This window comes from Drosophila erecta, unplaced genomic scaffold (genome assembly GCF_003286155.1).
Source record: "Drosophila erecta strain 14021-0224.00,06,07 unplaced genomic scaffold, DereRS2 tig00000000-arrow-pilon, whole genome shotgun sequence".
Classification (NCBI taxonomy): domain Eukaryota; kingdom Metazoa; phylum Arthropoda; class Insecta; order Diptera; family Drosophilidae; genus Drosophila; species Drosophila erecta.
Genome location: NW_020825194.1, coordinates 3,624,847 through 3,648,228, shown reverse-complemented (window position 1 = coordinate 3,648,228; position 23,382 = coordinate 3,624,847). Strand labels below are relative to the sequence as shown.

General features: G+C 42.2%; 1 protein-coding gene across 9 annotated transcripts; it reads left to right on the top strand.

The window, feature by feature from the left end:
* Positions 1–2,384: 2,384 nt before the first annotated feature.
* On the top strand, positions 2,385–23,364 carry LOC6555426 (ABC transporter G family member 20). Of its 9 annotated transcripts, none has more exons than XM_015153548.2 (11): positions 9,286–9,851; positions 13,489–13,699; positions 17,499–17,705; positions 19,600–20,116; positions 20,174–20,322; positions 20,525–20,630; positions 20,692–20,973; positions 21,353–21,801; positions 21,874–21,934; positions 22,000–22,331; positions 22,392–23,364. In XM_015153548.2, the coding sequence occupies exons 2-11, from the start codon at positions 13,686–13,688 to the stop codon at positions 22,564–22,566; spliced, it is 2,292 nt and encodes a 763-aa protein (XP_015009034.1). In that variant the 5' UTR covers positions 9,286–9,851; positions 13,489–13,685; the 3' UTR covers positions 22,567–23,364. The 9 variants fall into 9 exon arrangements, with proteins under 9 accessions (XP_001981441.1, XP_026834315.1, XP_015009038.1 ...); XM_015153549.2 differs by having other exon boundaries at positions 20,489–20,630; XM_015153551.2 differs by having other exon boundaries at positions 20,489–20,630; positions 20,692–20,979.
* The last annotated feature ends 18 nt before the right edge of the window (positions 23,365–23,382 follow it).

Sequence of the window (23,382 nt, the reverse complement as noted above, 5' to 3'; positions counted from 1 at the left end):
TCTAGAAGATAACTAACTTAACTTTGTATGATTACTAAAATGTTTTTATGTATTCAGAATAAAAAGAACTATAATTTAAAACGATTTTCCAAAAAATAAAGGGAATTTAAGTTAATTGTTAAGTATAGTAAATTATCTGTGATAATGTATATTTCAGTTCAACTATTATTTCCTAGCGCCTCATTTACACCTCATTTGAGATTGTTTACAAATAAGCGCATTAAATGGACTTTTAAGTGGCCATAAACTATGGTGTCGATCGGACGGAATTCCACTTCCGACGCATACATCCAACTACCACATTTTATTGTTGCTTTTGGCCAATTTACTTATTGGCTTACTCTACATACTTCGCTGGTGGACGTTGACCATGTTTGAAATTTATACGCACTTTACCCGTCTGTGGCGAAATTTTTCATTTAATTTCATGCACTTGGAAAACCGATTTTCCTCCTGGAACTGTGTTTTTCCCGACTTCCGTCAAGGCGGCTCTGCCAAGCCGGTCGGCCGCCCAGTCGGCGGGTTGGGGCTTATGTAATGTTTGCAAATTGCAGTTTTACTTCTTCGGCGGTTGCGGTATGTGTTCGCTATGGCCACAACTCGTTGCTCATACGCCGTGTGTACGGCGGTAGTCTGGTGTCGGCGCTGTGGGCATTGTGCAACTTGTGACACAAATTCTTTGGCGCAGTCGGTGGTAGAGTGGTTTTGTAATTTTGGTTATTTACCCGGCATCGACGGGAAAGGCTAGCCGATGGAGCCAGTGGTCGCCGCCTCTGTTGAATCACCCGAGCCCGAGGTACTCGCGTAATTATCAAATGCAGTTTTACCCATTCACAGACACTGCGGCACACAAAAAATTCGAATTCAAAACCGCCAACGAAATGATATCAAAGAGCAGGCGGCAAACAAAGTGTGCTTTAAACTTTCTTTTCATGCGCCACTTTTAGCATTCATTTCTTTGGGCAAACATTCGTTGATGTCTCGATTCGTTTCTTCGTTTGTTAGCCGCTTCATTGATTTTCATTTACACCGACAACTCGCCGCCATCGTAATTGTTGCAATTTAACGACGCCTGCCGATGAGGTAACCCATCCTCCGATTTTTGCGGCCAGTGTAAGAGCACTTTTTGTGACCAGGAGAGCAGCCCATTTGCATTTTGGGAAATGCGGCGACAGTTTGGCCGCCATTTGCATACCAATTCGGTCTATTGAAAACGACATAAATATTTAGATAAGCTTTTATTTTAAGACCCGGCTATTTAGTTTCTGCTGCAATTTGCGCAACACTTACCATCGCTTTCACTGGCCCCTTCGATTGAGTCGGAAACTTGAAAACTGACCTCTGATCGGGAAAAATTGCTTTGTTTTGACTTTGTTTTGATGCATTTGATTGGTTTTAATGCCTGAATAATGCAGCGTGAAATTCCCTCTGTATTTTAAATGAAGATGTCGAAAAATATGCGGTTTTCTAATTTGATCTCTGTCACGTTGACGTGAAATGTGTGAATTATACAAGTTGTATGCAGAGAAGTTTTCACCGAATGACTTTAGCTTCGCTTTTTATTAGCGCTACTAATTAAGTTTCGTTTATGTAGTACATATCTTGCTATTTTACTGCCATAAAGATACCATTCCGTTGATGGGTAAACGACCACCGTTTGATAATCGTCTTAAAGTTCATCACTCTGCTGTGTAGTTCATAATTTATAGTGGCGCGTAACGCGACAGTAAGAGGTTGGTATTTAGGACCCATAAGACGCTTTGGGGGACTCTTAACGGTATCGTGTAATGTCTTAATTAAGGCGCAGCAAACGCCGTGAAAAATTGTTAAATGAAGACCTATGGGCGTAGCCGTAGCTAGGCGAAAATGTGATTTTCTTACGGCTATAATTAAGCACATTTTCTAAGATTTGTTGATTAATGTGCTGTGAATGCTGGAAGGAGGAAGTATGGGTAGGTAGTACAAATAGCTATGCAACTCTGCAAAACATTTAATTATATAATTTAAAGTTTGCACTCTTTAATTCAACCAAAAAACTGTTGTCTCACGAAAATATAAATGTTAATAGTGTATTACTGCTTATACTATGCACCTGCTATTTTAACTAATTACATTTGCAATAATTTAACAAATTTACATTCCCTCAACAAGTTCGTTGGCTTGGTGTGTTCGATTTTTAATATTTCACTGCCCCATGTGCATGACTAAAGCCATGCATGTTTATCCATGTGAAAAAACTATATCAACATCGTATAAAATACAATCTCTCTCTCTTTCTCTAGCCCACGATCTCAGGTCTCTTTTTTTACACAAATCTCTCGGCAACTCTCTCGTTTTGCAGCTTTTGTCGCATTTCGGCAGCTCTTGCGCCTGATGCGCGCGTCTTGGGGTTTCAGTTTCGTTCACGACTTCGGCGCGTTTGGCAGCAGCAGTAGAAATCGGCAGCAAAGCTATAGCTATAGCCATATAGTCAAAGAAAACGATATCACTTCGTGCTTTTATTACGTGTACCCTATAAGAAAGAAGCGTTTGTTATAAATCAAATTACGTGTTTTACCTGCGCTCTTTTCGAAGTCCGCTGTTGTCGCCGCGCCCTCGCGATTGTCGTTCGAGTCCACGTTTTGAGTTGGAAAACCAGAAAACAGCTGTTACAAGACAAAGCATAAAGCTAAGAGGCAAAATAAACGCTCGCTCACTCGCGCCTAATATGAAGTCTTAGTTCGCTGCCTAAGTCTTTTGTTTTGTGCGAAGGCGCACGCGAATTTCAGTGTGAGAAACCGATCGGTGTGTGTGCAGAAACAAATCGAAATAAACAAGACTATTTACTGGCAGCTGCGGCAGGCAAACCAGTTGTGCAACTGCTATTCGCATCATCCATTGAACCACATTGCCCAGTGCCCAGTGCCCAGTGCATCCCTTTCGGAAACGGCAAAATGGCGCCGAAGAAAGAGGCAACCTTGAGCCAACAGCAGACGCAGCAGCCCGTCATGGACCTCGAAAGGATAAAGCGTCACTTTAGCTGGTCGGACCCCAGTGCCATGTGAGTCACAGCCATTACAGCTGGCTTAACAGTTCTCTTAATGGTCCATAAAAAAGTCGTTGAGTCGAGAGCCGTCGCCGAAACGGAACTGAACCATCTACCGATCATCATCTGAAGTTCGTTGCCGAAGTCATTCGATTTTACCCAAGCAATAACAACATATTGTGGTTTCCTTCGAGGTCGCGGCTCAAGAACATTGTATCTTCGTTACGATTCGATTGAATTGATTTATGTTTTATTGCAAAGCTAAAGCTTAAACTTCTACATTGCATAACAACTGAGCACGTGTTTTAAGTCATTTATATTTAGAACGCCGGATCGAAAAACATATTTATCAGTCCGATTTGCCGATTAATGAATATTCAAATAAGCCGATTGAAAGAAATCGCATACAGTCACATTCATTTCTGGGCGAGCTGTGAAGTATTTATTTGGTATCCAAATGTGAATGACACTTCGATAGACACCCTCGACATCTGGAGTTCGATGCATTACACAAGGCAGATTGATGGTGGCTAGGTGAAATGAAAATACAGACAACTCACTGGGGAGCTGATCATTATCGAAGTCGGAGGCAGGAATCCGTGAGCCCAGCTTGTCGCCGCCTGGCAAATTCCCAATTTTGCAATTCGTAATAGTCTGCGCAAATTCCACGTCATGCTTATTAAGCGTTGGGCTTTAATTGCATTTATTCACATGCTAAGCAACTTCGGCCACTTTACAAAGTGACGAGTGAAATTCGCAATTATATAAATACGTAGTAAGGTAACAAATTCGTAGCAAGTTATGGCACACTCTGCGATGAGCCACTGAACGCTAAACTGAAGGCTTAAAAATAGAACCCAGGGTCGTTAAAGCTATAGGGCGATGGTTTCTAGTAAGAGACTGCTTAGCCTCGCTCGGAAACGGCTGGCTGGCTTTCAGCACTTAGCATTTAATATAACTAATTGCAAATTTCAATAATTTCCCTAACAAATCCGCACAAATAATGGCAAACAAATGAGTTTTCGTACAAATTAACGTCCATCATCGCCGCAATCAGCGTCAGCCGGGAGATTTTTGCAGCCGAGTGGATTGTGGCACATCCGGCAATCGGTCGATTTCGCACAATGTGTGAAAAATAATTTTGCCATAATTCCACGCAACTTCAGGTACAAGGGAGGTGTGTTTCGCTGCGAAAGTATCGGCTTTATGCAAATAAAATTGGTCATTCATTTATGCTAGGTTTCTTCTTTGGTTTGCTTTTTGAATGACATAATATTGGCAGCACATGCGATGCCAAACAAGGGCGTAGCAACATAAGTATATCATCAATTTAGGGTACAAATTTATAATATGAATTTAAAAGTGCTCTACAAAGAATTTTGTTTTGATAATATTTATAAATGAATGTGTACTTAATATAATAGCTCCCTTTTTAAGACAACGCCCATGTACCACGTTATATGTCAAACATAATCATATCATTAGCATTCGAATGCGGCTTTAGGTCGGGTCTATAACCGCCGTATCGATGGTCGAAATGAGATTGTTTGTTGCCTTTAACGGTGTTTCTGTTGTGTTGGCCTTCATTATACAACATCTATCCACCTTACGATCAGCTACGTCACTTCCGCATGAACTAGTTCAGCTGTGAGTGGCATCGAAGTATTGGGAAATTACTCCGATTTCTGTCTGCCTTTTTTTTTGTCTGTCAACATGTTTTACTTATAAATGTCGCTCCTGGCGTGTCGTTAATTGTTGTTATGAACGATTATGGGTGATGATTTGCAACCCAAGCACGCCCTCATACGTTTAAAACAGTTTTAGCACGCGCTAAAATAAAAATTCTAATGGCTGAATATTCAATTGGAATTGCAAAACCATATGCAATGAATGATAGCTATCTGTAATCTGCGCAGTTATTTTATGAAGCAATTAAAATTATTTTTTATCGCTTACTTAAGAAGGAAGTTTATTCGTTTCAAATTTAGTATCTATATATACTATGTATTTGTAACAGCTAAGCCTAACATTTGATGGTTTTTGTTTTTTATACGTTGAACCCAAAATGTGCAGCTTAGTGTAAAAAGCTTCGATATGAGCTTTGATGAATCTTATAGCTACCACTTTTTTTCGTCATACATTAAACTTGGCTTGGCTCCCAAAAGCCCGCTTACTCTTAAGCTTTTTATTGAATTTATTGTCGTAGCAAAATGGTATAAAACTCAAGCTCAAACCAAAAGCTTCAAAGTAATTTAAAATCGTCAGCGTCGTCTAATAAATGACATTAGCCGAGACAAAAAACTAAAGCTCAATAACCATTTGATTGCTCAGTCACACGATTATACCTACTGAATCTGAGAATGTACAGGCTCGTTGATCTCCAGTAATCAACTTCAAAGGTCGTAGAGCAGATGTATTTTAAACCATCTTTTGTGGTACATTAGTAACTATTTTCGCCATGTTCTATACGTACATTTTCAGACAGAACGTCTACAAGCTATGTTGAACTTTGTTTTCTAGCCATTAAGGTATATTATGCTTAATTTCTATCCCACTCATTGTGGAGACAGTCGTTTGGCCTGTAAGGCCACAGATCTTAAAGGAAATACCCAAGTCATCTTAATTTGAAAAAAAGCACACGCCTGTCATAAGAACTTTAGCAATTGAAGATTTATTTCCGCGGTGTGCAAGTGTCACTGGCTTTAAAAGTTCTGAGTAACCTACCACCTTTTGATAAACTGAAGAACACAATTCGGAATTGTAAAGTGTGAGCTAAATTTTAATGTATATCAGCCATATCACGTAGGCTCAATATAATTATCCTGAATAAAGACGGTCCCATAAATTTTCGCTTGTTCTTAGGGCTTTTGTTCGGCCGTCGTTTCCACGAAACAATGACGTTGCTATGATCGTGTTTTTCTCTGAAATTTCGGCAATATATTTAAGGTACTTTCACTGCAAGAAGCAACATGCATTGTCTTATAGCAACTATTTCAGCATATTTGCTCATAGCATTAGCAAAAAATTTGGCCAGCCTGCTAATTGCCACAAAATATGGTCAAACAGACAACAAAAAATTTGCACAACGCGGCCAATCAACTTGGCAAAAATCTGACTCAAATGCCGTGCATTGTATGCCAAAATGTTTTCCCTCCGATAATTATAAATATATATTCGAAAAATAGAGCTCAGTCCCAAATCGCTCAACCAGCTCTCGGTTTCCATTTGATTTGATTTTATGTGGCTTGTTTCTTTTGCTCATTTGGTAGTTTACAAAAGACCTTGACACATTTGGGGCGGGTATTATTTTTTCTTTTTTGATAGCTTTGGCCAAAATCTTCACAAATTATACCAGCTGAAGACGAGTCGAGTCAGATACACTTTACTATTCAGCTTCTTCTTAGTGATTCGAAGTTAACCAAGTAATTGCAGCAAAACCAATGGGCCACAGCCCCTAATTGTAATTAATTTGTCTGTTACATTAGCAGCTCTTTTGCTTTGCATGTGGCCACTCGAAAATATGGCAAACTAGTCGAGCCTCAGCTCCGAGCTGTAGAAATTGCATAATATTTGGCAAGCCGCGAAAGAAACTACTTTGAGTGCTGAAAAGCTTGGCGGCAGCTGGCGCTTTCCACTCCATTGCTCTGAGTTGCAGTGAGCAAAATCGGAGAACAATCTTGAATATCTTGGAAAGATTTGCACACAACAATTTTATAAAGTTGAATGAAACTTAATTGATCTGATGGCTTTTAAAGTTGCAATTTACTTGAGGTCAATTGTTGCCTATGGTTGAACAGGAACAGGAAGATACAAATTAATTACATTGCTCGCTCAAAGAGTTACCATTAATTTTGCGCTAAGATCTTTTTTTCAGCACGCTTTATGAATTCCTCTTTCTTGTATTAAATCTTCTGTGATTCACAGGGGGTTAGGACACAGTCTGAGTGAGCGAACAAAAACGAGTTTTGAGCGAAAGGGAAATTTTATCATTAAGTGCAATCCGTTTTATGGACTTTAGTTTGCCGACACCGTCGTCTCGTGGCTGGATGCAATTAATTTAAAGCCAGGCTGAGGCTTCTGCAGTCGGTCTGGAATTTGGCCTCTTTGCTCCGCCAGCTTCCCAGCAAACTTCCTCCTCTCCAAACTGACGACCTTGTGCCCATTTTCACAGCAGCATAAAAACAGAGAGATAAACCGAAAAACGGAGGGAAAGAAGAAACTAAACCGAAATGAATGGGGACTAAGACTGGGAATGGAGGGCTATAAATGTGGATTTGAAATGTGCACATCGCAAGACAAAAGGCCGAAATTGTAAGTGAAGCTGTCGAGTGTAGTATTGATGCAATGGCAAAACCCGAAAACGTTTGTCAACCAATTTCTTTAATAACTTTATTGCTATTTTCGCAGTTACCATTTGTTGTTGTTCTCGTTTTCCCAAGCCGAAGTCAACAAACTTGTCCAAGGTGTTGTTGTTGCTTGTACAGCATGACTGGTCAAAAAAAGAAACTTCCAAAGACAAAGAAAGACAAAAAGCCAACTTAGAAAATTGCAAGCTTAGTTTTGGATTTCGTCTTGATGGCAAACTGTGTTGGCTCAGTTATACTTGTGTGGGCGCTACCCATTAGTTGAAACTAAAACAACAGTTACGAAATTTGCAACTTGTAAGAGCCAAAATATTGAAGGCTTCACACGACTTCCACTGCACAAATTAGTATACCATGACCTGGCTTTTTACTTATTGTAAATTACATGGAAATGGAAACAAGATGTGGATGAGCGGAGTGAATCATAACCGCTATAAGACTATTGCCTCATATTCCAATTTAATGATGAATGAGGGCTGAGGAACAGTGTTTTCAGGGCTCATTAGCACGTTGCGCGTCGTATATTCCAAAAACCATGTCAAGTGCGACAGCGACGCACTTCGTTTATTTATTTCTTGATATCCCCTGAAACAAGTCTGAATTGCTTGTTTTTTACACTACACTAATATCCATTGCAGCGACTACGAGGATGTTTACAGGCCCATCAGTCAGCCGCGAAATCGGTTTTATGCGATTCATTAAATTCGACTGCCGGTTCCATCTGGCGTATGAGTAATATGTAAGGAAAAAATCACACAGCCCTATTAAATATCGATTTATTAGCTTGATAAGACGCTGTTTTAGATACCAGGAATGCATGACGGGCAGATATTATAATGTACAGCAGGCGACCTTGCCAGTTAATTGCCGTTTAATAGCAAAAGAAAAAATTTAAAGCTCCAAAAAAAAAATTGAAGCCCAACATGCTGTCCATTGCTATTGGGTTGCTGTCCATTGACCATTGACCACCTGCTTAAGATGTTCGAACGCGATTTGTTACAACACCCGATTCGATGGCACTCTTTTGGCCAGAAACACCCACATCGCCAAGTTGGCTGTGCATTTTCAATGTCAACATTGCGCAAAAGTGGACAGTTTAGTCTGTTTGGATATTTTCTTGTTTCTTTCTTGTGGCTTCGTTTTTCCCTAACACACGACAAACGCCCTTAGTCACGCCCTTAACGCCGGCTTGTTAATTTTTTCGGTTTTTTTTTTTCTTGGATGACATTGAAATTGTGCAATAGGCAAACAACAAAATTTTAATATAGACATGTTTATTGATTTTGCGGCTTGGCTGCCTGTCTGTCCATCACTCAGCCACCAAAAGCATTCTTTGGCATAGCAATTATAGTAATTAAGGCATTTAATTTCGCCTTGAGCAGCTGCAAAAATGTATATCTCTCCATGGCCCATTTGATCTATTAGCGGCGAACTTTGCTCCAGTTGGATTGTTAGTTACTTGTGCAAAGAAAAGCAGTAGCAGCCCTAATTAAAAAAAAGACATGGGAATTTTAATGGGATTGCGATTGCAATTACGGCCAAATGAAGCCATTAAATGATCTAAAAAAAAAGAGAGCTGCAGTGAATGGGTGAGCGGCCCACTGGGCTTTTGCAATTCTGGCCGAAGAAGAAGATAGCCAAGGTCGTTCGTGGATTGCATAAGTGGTATGTACATGTAACGTCACTACAACGACGTAAAAAACCCAAAAACCGGGGCCCTTTTTCAGAGAAGGTGAACCGCCGCCAGGAGCGAAGCCAACAAACTTGCCACTCGTTCACTTGTTTTGCTGGACGCGACGAGCTCATTCGCCGCTAACTTGCCACCAAACCGCTCAAAAGCGAGTGGCTTTTCGAGTGGTTTTGAGGCGCAGGTGTTTTGCGGTCTGCTATCGCTTAAGCTTTAGCTTTTCAGTCGAGACTCAGGCACTTAGACAGTCAGTCACTCGCAGGTCCAACAACTAGACGCGTTTAAAGTCGCGCTTGAAACGCACGTGCAAAAGTGCAATCGCAGTCCGCTCGCCTACCGCTCGCTCGCTCCCTCTCTGTCGCACTCGCTCTTGCGCTGCCTCCATCTCTGTCGCTTCCATTGACAAAGTGTAAAGTGCAAAGCCAGCAGCGCCGACGTCGACGCAGCGGCAGCGACAGCGCCTCAGCATCAGCTTAAATCAACTCAGCTCGGCTCAGTCCGCCTTTTGGCCAGCGACTCAAAGTCAGTCTTGGCCGAACCTTTCAACGCAACGCAAGTGCTCCGGTTATACGCTCCCTCGGTCCGCTCGTCGTTTTTTGTGTGAACCCCCGTGGAACGTCGACAGATCCCATCAATCGGCGATCGAGATCCCAAGCGATCGCGTTCGTGTCCTAAGTCTTTCGTTTGGCGAGAAGTGGATTATAAAACGAAACCAGCGAAACGACTGAAATTGTGTGCAAACATATTTGCTCCCAGGCCAACTAGAACGCGCATTGTAAGTGTAAATTTGCTCATCAAACAAACTGGGACTTTTTGGAATTTGCCGAGCTTGAATGGCCAACAGTGCCGACATCGACACACGTTTCAGGAAATCGCCCAAAAGGCATTCAGTATGATATTTAAGCGAACCACAGCTTATTCTTTACAAAAACAAATGGCCCCTCTGCTGCTTTGTCGTCAATTACTTTGTTTGCGAACTTCCACAATCATCATAATCATCATCATTGAGATCCACATCATCAATAACAAAGTGGATGTCTCCGCCCGCGTTGCCCTCTCCGCTCAAAATGTTCCAACGCGTGTGCTCCGCGTTTGGCATACAAATAATGGGTGGAGTGGTCGTCATCGTCTCCCTCCCAAAAACGTTGTTAGAATATGCCCACTCTGATATTACCAATCCGTCGACGGCAACTCCATCGCGATGTTGCCACACATTTTGCCTGTGATGGATGTGAATTGCATAAAAAAATGTGGAAAATGTGGTCATTATTTCGGTCATTAACTGCATTTCACATCGCACCGATGTGTCATTCATGCAGCCATTGTACATGAATATTATCGCCATAGCACTTTGCGTAATGTTGTTTTTAATGATTGGCTATATGGCAGAGTGCAGAAGTCCCGGTAACAATATCTGCCTGGATTATTGTTGCAGTGGAATTTTTCTGGTTCTAGTGCCGGACTTCAAGCACTTTCCTCGAGCAGTAAAAAACACGTTTCTGACCTACGACTGCCATAAGTATTTAGCTAAAAGCTCTTTGATTCTCAGTATTTGCCTGAGATCAGCGCATTCCAGCTGGTCCGCCCCGTGTCATAAACAAATTAGCGGCTTTAGGTGACGCCCACCACTAAAATGGGAAGAGGTCAACTACAAGCACATAGCCACTTTTTCCCTGGATATTGCAAATTGCAATTCGAGCAAAGTTCAGCGCAATTAAGTTCTGTGACTTTTTGCATTTTCATTGCACAAGTTGCAAAGCGTCATAATAATAACAATTTTATCTTACAATAAACTGCATTCATCGTCGTATTTTGTGCACCCAGAGACCTTCGGCAAAGGCCCTGAAATTAGTTGTCAAGGCTTAGCCCCTCTCTCTCCACATGTGCATTTCCGAGCTGTGCAGCATTTAAAGTTTAAACTTGAACTGGTATTTTCGACTTGGGTTTTTTTTTTTATTTTCCAGTATCTGTCTTTCTTTCTTTCGGTCTGTGAGCATTTTCGGGGCCTCTTATTCTCTGTTTATCACGTCGCGGCTATGCCTCGAGCAGAGTTCAAGGTGCCTGCGATCCAATCCACTCGGCAACAGAGTGAAGTTGACTGAGGCTGTGTCTAGATATCCAGAGGTATAGGCATCATTATTAAGCCGTAAAACGGTGCGACACTTAATTAATACCAAGGCAGCGGCGCTGAGCTATTAAGATAAAAGCTTATATAAATAGCCGGCAGAACTCGAGAAAATTCGCTTAGCAATCGGATCCGTTCCGATATGATTATGGGGATTGTTAGACTAATTGCACACAATTTGCATTGCTCTAACCGATTTTAAGCGATCGGCTAATACTTCCCCCTGAATGATTGCCCTGAGCTGCATAACAAATCAGAATCAAATTGTTCTTAAACTGGACTTAATGCTGTGCTGTGTCCCATGACGCCGGTCACTTAATAACCGATCAACAGACCCTAATTGCTCAATAAAGTCAAGTAAGATATTTAATGATCGGCTTGAGATTAAATCGGTAGGACAGTTCGTCATATTGATTTCTCAATTGGCCTTACAGCTGTGTAGACCTTAAAGGTACATCTGTAATTCAGCCTCGTGGACATTATAAATTCAAAAGGGGTGAAAAATATTCCATGGCAAGCCCAACACTTGTCGGGGTTCACGTGACCCCTGCTGAACTCCAATTTGTCTGTATGTGATTGTGCAACTATGAGACATACACAACAATTGAGAAAATTAAATATTAATTGAGGCAATCGGTACATTCTCTTTCGAGTTTTTGCAGGAATCAGACTTCAGACTGGTTTTAGTAGAGCAACAACTGCCAATCGACACACGCCACTAGCGAATTGATTAGGTCCGACTCAAGTTGGTTTTACAAACTACCATCTGGATTATCTAACGCCTTGGTTTTAGTCAGTGGGTGAGTGAGGGTGAGTGCTCGACTATTTATTTTTGGGCACGGGCCGCAGAAAAGTCTAAAGACCTGTTGCAGAACCAGTTGCTAACTGGTTTGGCTCGCCATTTGCAGAAATGGCCAAAAGCCCGCCCGTCGAAGAAGTTGCAGTCACGAAAGTGTGTCGCATACAGTTGCACTTCTGCTGAAAAGCCAACTCACAGACATACGTGCCTGAAATTATGTCATCGGAAAAGCCAGTCGAAGAAAATGAAAACTGGTCGCTAGAGATCGAAAGTGTTGGGTGTTGAGTGTTCATCGGGGTGAATTTTTTTCGGTTTTTATTCTTATAATTTTCGAGGCCGAATTAAAGTCTTTTTGTAGCCCACACACGTACCCCATTAAGCGTTAATTTTTAATTATGGTTTTTCCTGTCTGCAGCTGCTGAAAAGTCGTTCAGCGCTTGCATTGAGATTGCCCCATTGAAATTTAAATTGTGTTGAATAAATTCATCCAAGCATTGTCTGCAGCTGGTTAAACGGCTAAATGGTTAAATGGCTGAATGCTTTTATGCTCAACTGGCCACATGATTGAGCAACTTTTAAATGCATTGCGAGTCCATGGGTTTTTCAGATGACTAACTCGTAACTGATGTTTGCCCCCCATTTTTTCGGGTTCTCACTTAGCACATTGGATGACGCACTTGTTAGCGCTTAGATAAAACTTTCCGCTGCACCGGAAACTCACGGAGCATCACCATTGCATGCCAGCTACTTTTGACCTTGGCAATAGAAAAACGGCAACGCACTCGGCATGCAAACTAGGCATCAGCAAATAGCAAATGATTGCTAAGAACTCGCCTGTTGTTTTCAAAGCTGAAAGCTGAAACTGCGGTGCTTAACACATCTTCAAGTGGCTCCGAAAACAACAGAGTTCCAATGTCAAATGCGTACATTGCTATCGGGCTCTCAATTATTATTGTTATTACTACTTAAATTGTTGTTGTTGCGCTGAACTAAGCGGCTTTTGGTCCGTTCGCATATCGAATCGGCGCTTTTAGTCCAAGACATATTCACAGCTGTATGAATGTTGAGCGTATATCGCTGCAGTCATCAGAAATGACTCAGCATTACGGCGTTATACCATTATCACAACTACAGAAGTAAACACCGCAAGGTGTTGATTTTATCACGTTTGAAACGGGGAATTTGATCAACCGGTTATTGTTGCTTTTCGAGTGATCTAGAAGCAGGCTTTTCTCCCAAATTCTAAGACACTTATGGCGTAACATCATTGATGATTTTCCATTCATCACCGGTAATGACTTGGCCAAAAGTTTGGCAGATCATAAACAACGTGACGCATTCGCCATATTGAAAGCCCAGGTGAAAGACACAAAAGCCGGCAAAGAAAAATAGATGGATACACATACAAGCTCTGCAAACTCCAGGTCTCCCGTGCATAAATCAAACAATAATTTACGCTCAAACATGACTATTATTTATACATTTCAGCAATGTGTGCCTGAAACACATAAAAAGCACAGCCTCTCAGCCACTTGGGCATTGCAAAAGATTGGCCCGGCAGCGAAGTAAAAGTAAACGCTTAACAAAGTAACTAGCATTTAGACAAAGGCAAATAAAAACAAGCAATAGGCGAAACAAAAGCCAACAAACCAACACCCACCTTCGCCGAAGAAAAAGCAAATAAAATGCTGATATCAACGTAAGTAAATTCGTAAATTCGTGGATAAACGTGCAGAGATTACGACTATAATCAAGCAATCAAGGTGCGAAACAAACGCAATCATTTCGGTTTATATTCGTTTTTTTTTTCTTTCTCCATTTTGACCCACTGATGTTGACCCACTTGGTGGCAAGTCAATCGGCCATCAGTCATTGGTTTGGGATTTGGGGAATCGGCATTATCTAGTTTCCTGCTGTCAACGCCCGATCTCGACTTCAACACTTGTCGAGCCATCAACATTGCATAATCCAGCGATTTGACTTTTCCAGCGCTTCACCCTTTTGCCTGTCTTTTTTCCCACTTGTGAGCTCATATATGTATTTTTTGTTTCCTTTGCTGATTTTTTAATCGCTTTTGCATATTTGCCAGCTAGGCCGAAAAATGCGACCGCATTTCTCAGCGGGGCGAACGAGTTTGTAATTATGTCAAATACCAAAAGGCTCATTGCATAATTCCCTGCCATTGCGAATTCGTCTTCTTTTGGTTTTAAACTCACTTCTGCGGACTCAAACGATTCATGTGAAGATGATACACTGGCTGGGTATCTCCCAGCCTTAATTTTCAGTCTGTATATCATGGGAGTTTGCTGATTTATTTGGCAAATGACAAGTCTGTCAGTTCAATGGCTTCCTCGTTGGCCCAAGAATAGAAGCTCTTAATCATATGCGCGTGCAAAAAGAGTACAACAAAAGGCAATTACACGACAGTTCCATCTTCCGCGTGTGGCAGCTACTTGTATGGAAATGGCTAAGAGGTGTTTTGCCTGCCAATAATAAGTACCGGGCCAGGCTTGGAATTCCCTTGAAGTCTGGAGTCCCAAGAACCCACCGGGGATCGGCGTGTTTAGCATTCAGCAGCAGTCGTTTGCTGGCATCGATGCGTGACAGACTCCAGCTCATCGGAGCCAGGAACAATTTGTGCCCCTGATAATGCCTCTCCCTTCAATGATTATATACGATTAGGAGGCTCGATCATCAATGAAATCGAAGCACGAAATGGAGGCTCTCAGGCCATTATGTAAAGTGGCACTAAAAAAAACGAAGCCCATTTAGATCAATTTATAACAATCAACTTACTGAAGATCGGCTTAGAATTCATAGTTCTGTGCAATCAATACTCATATTATTAAATTTGATTTTTCCATTTTCCTCCCTGTGTACTTCCTAGTCTATATCTTTAGATGACCTCACTGTCGTCTCGGTGGGAGTCACTCTGCTCTTTGCCTCTCGCAGCACGCGTTTATTTCAAACTATTCGCCACGACAATTACACATTCTAAAGTTCGCATTTAGCACGGTGAGCAAAGGGCGAATAGGAAAATGTGTCAGTTATGGCAGAGTAGTGCAGTTAATATTATTGATGGATTCTGGTTAAGGGGAATGACGAGTCCGTTGTGCTATACAAATTAGTGCTGCGAAGTGTTTTTTCCGCCCATAACTCAGTATGTTGACAGACCCTAACCAATTCTCACGCTCCACCATTTAGATGGGTGCGTCTCTGAAAAACTCCACCAGATAAGAGTCCCAAAAAATAGTGGACCCGTGCTGGACACATCGCTGCATGCATAAATAGCGCTCTAATAGTTAATTAAATTATCAATAAGCATTCACAAGCACAAACAAACACCTCCATCGGCGGACCGAAATCTTCAAGCCATAAATGTCAAGCACAAATGTGAGGAGCAGAGGAAAAAATGTCGGTTTGTTGTCATTATAAAAAACTACCTGGCCTGACCTTGTCCATTGTTCACTGGCACACACAGCGACGCACCGATTTACGCAACCCGCGAGTGTTGGCTGTTGTCTCTTGGCTTTTGGGCTGTGACTAACTTCGCGCCAACCACAGTACGCAAATCGAAAGACCCAGGCAACGAACTTGAAACACATTTCGTCAACCGGTCGAATGAAATTGCAGCATGGCAGCATTTCTGAATGCGTTTGATATTCAGAATTCGTGCGGCCCAGCCCCAAATGTTGTCAGCGCATTATGCTAATATTTGATAGGCCGCATAATATAGCCACTTAATTTTCCCTGCAAACGGAGCTTTTTGAGGATGTTTGTTCGCCACTCGACCGTTGGGCAACACAATCCCAATTCCAATCCCAACCCATCTCGTGCCATATAATAAATGCAAATATTTGCCGCCGATCCAATATTTATCTTAACGAGAAGTAACGCAATCTATTAGCAAAAACTCGAGACGGCCAAATCGTTTCGTTTTCGAAAGCGACATCGGTGGGAACGAAAAAAGGCAAAATATCGTCAATCGAATGCGCTCAATTAGTGACCTTGAACTAGTTTCCCCCTCCAGCGTGTTATTTATATTTGGGTCTGTTTGTCTCGCTTCTCGTTTTCTGGTATGACTTGCTCGTTTGCCAGCGCTAATGATATGAAAACCCGAAAAAATAATTTATAGCTAGCAGTCAAAATATGTTTAAAAGGTGCGAATGTGATTAATTGCAGGCAATTATGAACTTTCTTTCCCTGACTAACAGTGCAGCTAACCTTGACCCAAAATTGCCGACTCTTTTGGCTGCTTACACGTCTGTGCCGCGTGCAAAAACTGCATGGGAAATTGCATAATTTTCTGCCAATGCAAATGCAAATGGTAACTGCAAACTGCAAAGTGGGCTTGCATATTTGCTCGACGGCTAACCAACTTGGTAGAGGATGGATGGCTGTTGGGCAATCAACCATTGCTGGTCCAAAACCAGATTTGGCCAACGACTTTACCTCACCTCGTGCATGCAATCCGACTTAAGCTTAACGTTAACTTTAACTTCGGCTGGACTCCAGCTTTTCGGCCGACCAAGTGGCCAAAAAGCGCGTTGCTCAAGAGACGAGTGCCCAACTATAAATATTGAAATGAAAAGTGTTGCCAAGCTTGTCCATTGTATTTTTTGCCGTTTCGCTCTGTTTTATGCTTTTTTGCAATGTGTGCCGCTGACATAGTTTCGGTGCCGAGATGCCGAACTATTGAAGCATACCCCACAAAGCCCATAACACACATTCAACGCGAGTTCAAATGCAAAACGTTATGCAAATGAATATATCTGATATGCGACAGCAGGAAGCTGCCAATTATAACACTATTAAATATTCTAGCTAGCGAATGAAACCAGTTTTGTATCGCCAAAACTCTTTACAATGTATGGTTAACACTGATGATTTGCCGTAATGTTCGTACTTAAAAGGTATAGCTCAGAATGGTCTTACAAAACAGAAAGAATGGTCGCCTAACAAAGTTTAGCGACTTGTATGGAAATGGAAACTGAGGTCTTACTTTGTTTACTTTTATTTAATTCATACGAAAGTCTATAAATATATTGGTTATTCCGCGATTGATCTCTAAAGTTAAATAAACCTAATCTTAATTCAATTCAATTCTTTTTCAAGTTCAATAACAAAGTGCATTTAAAATGTAAATTCTCCTACGATTTATGCATTGAAATTGCTGTTTCATTGTTTACTTTTAGACACAGCCATTTGTGTTTTTATTTATTGAAATTATCTTTAGCTCTATTGAATAAGTAACCTTTGGGTTACTCACTCTATTATCATACGATAAGCTACGATTGGGAAATAGGTATCAAATGATTTCAGCTTGGATATGAATATAATGAACTGCTAACTGTGTAGTAATAAACTCTAGAAATAATACTAGTTGTAGTATTTCAACAATTATAATTTAATTACTCTAGGTACTATGATAATAATAATTTTTTTAAACGATTAACCTGAAACCTTGAACTAATTCATATTTCCCGATTTCGTTGCAGCATTTCCACAGACTCCGCAATGGCGGCCACAAACAACGATGGTGGCACACAGCCGAATGCCGTGGCGGCATGGGGTGCTCCGGCCAATGGACCCCGGAACACACAGGCCGCCGTATCCGTGCGGCATGCCTTCAAGGCGTATGGAAAGAAGAAGAACGCCAACCAGGTGCTCAACAACCTGAACATGACCGTGCCCAAGGGAACAATGTGAGTGAGAGCGATTCGAGCGATTCGCGCGATTCTGGGGCGGGAGATCCATCAATAAAAGTGAAATGTTGACAGCTCAATTTAGCGAGTTCATAAAATAGAAACGGCGAAAGTAATTAGCACCTAGTGCAGGCTGAACTCGAATTCGAAATTAGCAGCAATGCTAGTCGATTTCCTTGTGTCTGAGATTTGATTGCACTTGCACCGGTCTCCGATCCGATTTCGTCTACATCAGAGGTCACTTGGTTACGCTTGCGTCTAATTGCGGCTATTATATGGGACTAACCGGTTTAGTTGTTCGACTATCTTGCAATTGAAACGGCATTTTTGCATGATAATTCTAGCGGCTAAGCGAGGGTCGTTAGCAAAGTTCACCTGATCTCGGATCGCAGAGAAGCCCCTGGTGGAGTGATCCCAATTAAGCCGCTTCCCAACTGACGTCAATGACGCGGCTCTATGTCCACACGTCTTGCCAATTAATCCCGAAATCTATTTGTATGCCAGACACCGGGCTTATTTGCGTTATTCTCGAAACAAAACCAATATGCCCGGCTATATTGATCGATTATCGTCTGATAGAATTGCAAATGGTTGAAAAGCAATAATGATGTTTGTTCAGAGACCCCCCAAACTGATCTATTGCCATCTTTGTCGCGGCACATGTGCTTAATGGCGGCGCACGAATTTTTGGCAAACATTTAGGGGCCATAAAAATAAAAAATCGTATATTCATTTTTTTTTCTTCGCTGCCTTTGGCATTGGTTACGGCCCGAGCAGTATTATTAAATTTTGTTTATTTCTTGTTTTTGGCATTCTGAGTGATTAATTCAGCGAATTAATGCTGTGTCGTAACGGATTTTTTATTTTATTCTCCGCCGTCTGTGCAGCAATCTTGACCCAGTTAACAGCCTGGTTCGTTCAGCTTTTTGACCTAGGTCAGGTCGCCGAATTAGTCATATATATCTCTTTCGGCTTTGAGCGAGTCAACGAACTGCTTTTGGGCTCTCAAAGTCAATGCATTAGCGATTGGAGTCGTTTAAAGGCTGGCCAACTTCCAGACAGACACTCCTCCATCCCCAGGGGCTATATTATCAGATTTTGTCTCGTTTAATTCGCTAAATGGCTCAGCACGCTAATTATAATAATAGATTCAATAAGAGGCCAAAACGTGCGACCTACGAGCTGCAATATTTTTTGTCAAAGGCCGAAGACCAAACGAAAACAGACGACAAACTAACAATGCGATAATCACAATAATCACAGCCGCCAAGTTCATCATGATGATGTTGGTGATAATAATAATGGGGGACTAGCCCCTCCCCAAACACACCAAAATGGGGCGGAGTCGCATTTTGTGATAGCTGCGGGCATTTCTTACATTTCAAGGTAAACATTTCGAAATAATTCAACTTGAACTGCTGGAATTAGCATTGACATCGCCGCCGACATGCCACGATCGTATATATACTCGTACATATATACTGGTATATCTATCCAGTTACATATATAGGCTTGTTTACTGTGGCGACAGTTTTCGTGCTGAATTGGCTAAATGTTTTTCCCTCTTTCTGCTTGCTTTTCATTTAATCTCTTTGCCTCTTTGTCATGGTTGGCTTCTTGACCTTTTGTAACCCCGTAAAATGGTCAAAAAACGTATAAAAATGTGACATTTCAGTAAAAATAAAAATGCTAATAAGTAAAGTCTGCTTTCCAATAGTATTTTTAAAAAGATGTAAAAAAAAGCCAATATAATTGTGTATACTCATTTAGTGTTTACAAATAATAAATGAAGGTTTGAATTTAGCATGGTATATGTTAGAATTTTATAACTTCAACATTCCGTCCTCAATAAGCACTTTTTAATCAGTTAATATTACTTTTCTTTTCTTCCCAGCTATGGTCTTCTGGGAGCCTCCGGATGTGGCAAGACCACCCTGCTGTCCTGCATCGTGGGTCGTCGTTACATGGACGCCGGTGAGATCTTTGTGCTGGGCGGCAAGCCCGGCACTAGGGGATCAGGTGTTCCCGGAAAACGTGTGGGCTACATGCCCCAGGAGATCGCCCTGTACGGAGAGTTCTCCATCCAGGAGACCATGATGTACTTTGGCTGGATCTTCGGCATGGAGACCAAGGAGATCCTGGAGCGTCTACAGTTCCTGCTCAACTTCCTGGATCTGCCCTCGGAGAAGCGGCTGGTCAAGAATCTCAGTGGTGGTCAGCAGCGTCGTGTGAGTTTCGCTGTGGCCTTGATGCACGATCCAGAATTGCTGATCCTGGATGAACCCACCGTGGGTGTGGATCCACTGCTGCGTCAGAGCATCTGGAATCACCTGGTGCACATCACCAAGGCGGGCCAAAAGACGGTCATCATCACCACACATTATATTGAAGAGGCACGACAGGCACATACGGTAAGGGATTCAGAGATTACGTGGCTTAATTTATTTAAATTAATAAACTATCTTTAGATCGGTCTGATGCGGTCGGGTCACCTGCTGGCCGAAGAGTCACCAAGTGTCCTGCTCTCCATCTACAAGTGCATCAGCCTGGAGGAGGTGTTCCTTAAGCTGTCCCGCATCCAAAGCCAAAAGGGCGATGTGACCCATGTGAACTTCAGGTAAGGATCTAGACTGGCATGCAACACGTGGCTAACCCGACGACAACCACTCTAATCACCACTTTGAACTCTCCACTATGACTCTCCTCCATCCGACACTCGCATGCTCGCAATCTGTGTTCCACCTCCATCTGTTTGTGGTTTTGAACCGGTTTTTCGGGAGTAGTAACAACATCTCGTTGCACGCCATGGCCTTTGGCAGCAAGATGGACAAGCCGAGTTCCAGCCAGGAGGGCGGCGTGGTGGGCCTCAACTTCCACCAGAGCAAGGAGGTGCTGATCAACGACAGCAATGGCTCCATCTACACGGTTCGTTTTGGAATATCCTTGCGATTGCTAGGGTTAATTTTTAATCTATCGTTTGCGACAGCTCAACCAGGAGCCCTACAGCCCGCCGCCGTCCAGGCGCAACAATAATCCCAATGACGAGGAGAGCTGCCAGGACTGCTATGCCAACCTGTGCAAGATCACCTCCAAGGGCAAGATCCGCGCTCTGCTCACCAAGAACATGCTCCGCATGTGGCGCAACGTGGGCGTCATGCTCTTCATCTTCGCCCTGCCCGTCATGCAGGTGATCCTCTTCTGCCTGGCCATCGGACGAGATCCCCAGGGCCTGAACCTGGCCATAGTCAACGGAGAGATGAACGACACGGTAAGGGTAAGATACACATTATACACACAATATGCGCACATTCAAAGACTTAACTCAGTATTCAAGGTAACATTAACTGAAACTCAAGCTATTAAGAGCTTGTTAGTTTGAATACCGACTGTAATTTATAGATTTTTTGAAGTAATTTGTATATACCACTTTCCATTTCATTAAAAACTACTCAACCATAAAAACCTATTAAAGTTACATAGGGATTTTATTAACATTTGATGCCATACAATATAAAAATCAAGCAGAGCGTTTTATATGAGAAAAATAATAAACTTAATTATCATGCAACTTGAATTAAATACCAGCTCAACTATTTTAATGCTTAAATCGCTTGACCTTTAACCAATTCCAACACATTAATTCTCAGGAAAACTGCTATTGGGAGGACGGATGCCACTTCAAGAACCTGGGATGTCGTTATCTGAGTCATTTGAATACAAGCGTGGTTAAAACATACTATGAGGACCTGGACGATGCCAAAGAAGCAGTGAGAAAGGGCACAGCTTGGGGGGCAGTCTACATCAGCGAGAACTTCACGGACGCTTTTATTGCCCGAGCCAATCTGGGACGTGACTCCGACGACGAGACGATCGACTCCTCCGAGGTCAAGGTCTGGCTGGACATGTCTAACCAGCAGATCGGCGTCATGCTCAATCGGGACATCCAGCTGGCCTTCAGGGACTTTGCCATGGGCCTTCTCGGCCAGTGCGGCAGCAATCCAAAATTGGGCGACGTGCCCATTCAGTTCAGGGACCCCATCTACGGCACCATGAATCCATCGTTCACCGATTTCGTGGCACCTGGCGTGATCTTGACGTAGGTTTCATAGATATACATTTAATGGACGAGTCATTAATGTTTTTTTTTTCCTTTTCTTATATTTAATAGCATTGTATTCTTCTTGGCTGTCGCTTTGACGTCATCGGCTTTAATCATTGAGCGCACTGAGGTAATTCGAGAGAATCTATCTATTTTAGGGAACAATTATAATGAAATTTGCTTACTTCATTTCAGGGCTTGTTGGATCGCTCCTGGGTGGCTGGCGTCTCGCCCTTCGAGATCCTCTTCTCGCACGTGATCACCCAGTTCGTGGTGATGTGCGGACAGACCACTCTGGTGCTGATCTTCATGCTGGTGGTGTTCGGTGTTACCAACAACGGCGATCTCTTCTGGGTGATCGTGCTGACCCTGCTGCAGGGCATGTGTGGAATGTGCTTCGGCTTCCTCATCTCCTCGGTGTGCGAGCTGGAGAGGAATGCCATCCAGCTGGCGCTGGGCTCCTTCTATCCCACCCTGCTGCTGTCTGGAGTGATCTGGCCGATTGAGGGCATGCCCGTAGTGCTGAGGTGAGTTCTTGCGAGGATTAACTTGTTGTGAATGGAAATTAAAGTATTCTTATCACCCAGATACATATCACTGTGCCTGCCACTTACGCTGGCCACGTCTTCGCTGCGCTCCATCCTCACACGTGGCTGGGCGATACTGGAGTCGGATGTGTACATCGGCTATGTGAGCACGCTGTCCTGGATCGTGGGCTTCCTGGTGCTGACGCTCCTAGTGCTGCGGTCCAAGCGCGGCTAGGATCTTCAGATATTACGCTACTTATAGATGCCTACTTTAGAACACGATTAGTCGTCCTTGTCGTCCTAGTTAGTTTACCCCCCACTTTGGGTCTTCTTCTTACTTCCGCTTCCGAGTTTCACTTCCCCTCGTATCTGCCCAAATGTCATAAATTATTTAAGCACATTCGCAGCTTTCCTTAGCTTTCCGCTCGGCACTCGTTTTTCCTTAGGCTAAGTTCCGCACTTTCGTAGTTTAAAGCGTAAGGTTTAGGTACTCCTAAATGCAATGTTGTAAATATTTTGTGTCACGAATTCAGTAATCCGTTGCTCTAGATGTCCATTATTTGCAACCTTCTGTACTAGACCTTTTCTCGATGCCGAAACGGGCACTTTATCACATACAAACACAACTAATTTTATATATTTTCAATGGACTGTGATTGTTTTTTCTACATAATTCACGCGAATACACGTAGGGCAAGCCTAAACAAAAAGAAAACACAATGAAAAACGAACAAAAACAATGGTGGGTTTTGTTATTAACATTAAGTAGCTTAAAGCATTTTTTGTATGGGTTTAAGTTTTTTAAGGTAAAACATAATTAAATACAATAATGTAAACTACCCTAAACGTAAAAACGTACGTAAAAAATATTTCAGGAAATATTATGCGCAGAGCATAAGTATTTCACAACGAACAAGCATAAGAAAATGAACATCGAACAAGTGAAAAACGTTCTTATTTAAGTAAATATTAAAGTGAACGCAGTTATGTATAAATAATATTAAAAAGTGAATAAATAAATAAAATTCAATTTAATTGTTGATTTATTTAC

Excerpts from the sequence above, each read along its gene's own strand:
- LOC6555426 (XM_001981405.3), top strand. The coding sequence starts at position 2,934 with ATGGCGCCGAAGAAAGAGGCAACCTTGAGCCAACAGCAGACGCAGCAG. Across the intron at positions 3,041-17,498 it reads TGGTCGGACCCCAGTGCCAT|CATTTCCACAGACTCCGCAA; the intron begins GTGAGTCACAGC and ends ATTTCGTTGCAG. Across the intron at positions 20,117-20,173 it reads AGGCACGACAGGCACATACG|ATCGGTCTGATGCGGTCGGG; the intron begins GTAAGGGATTCA and ends AACTATCTTTAG.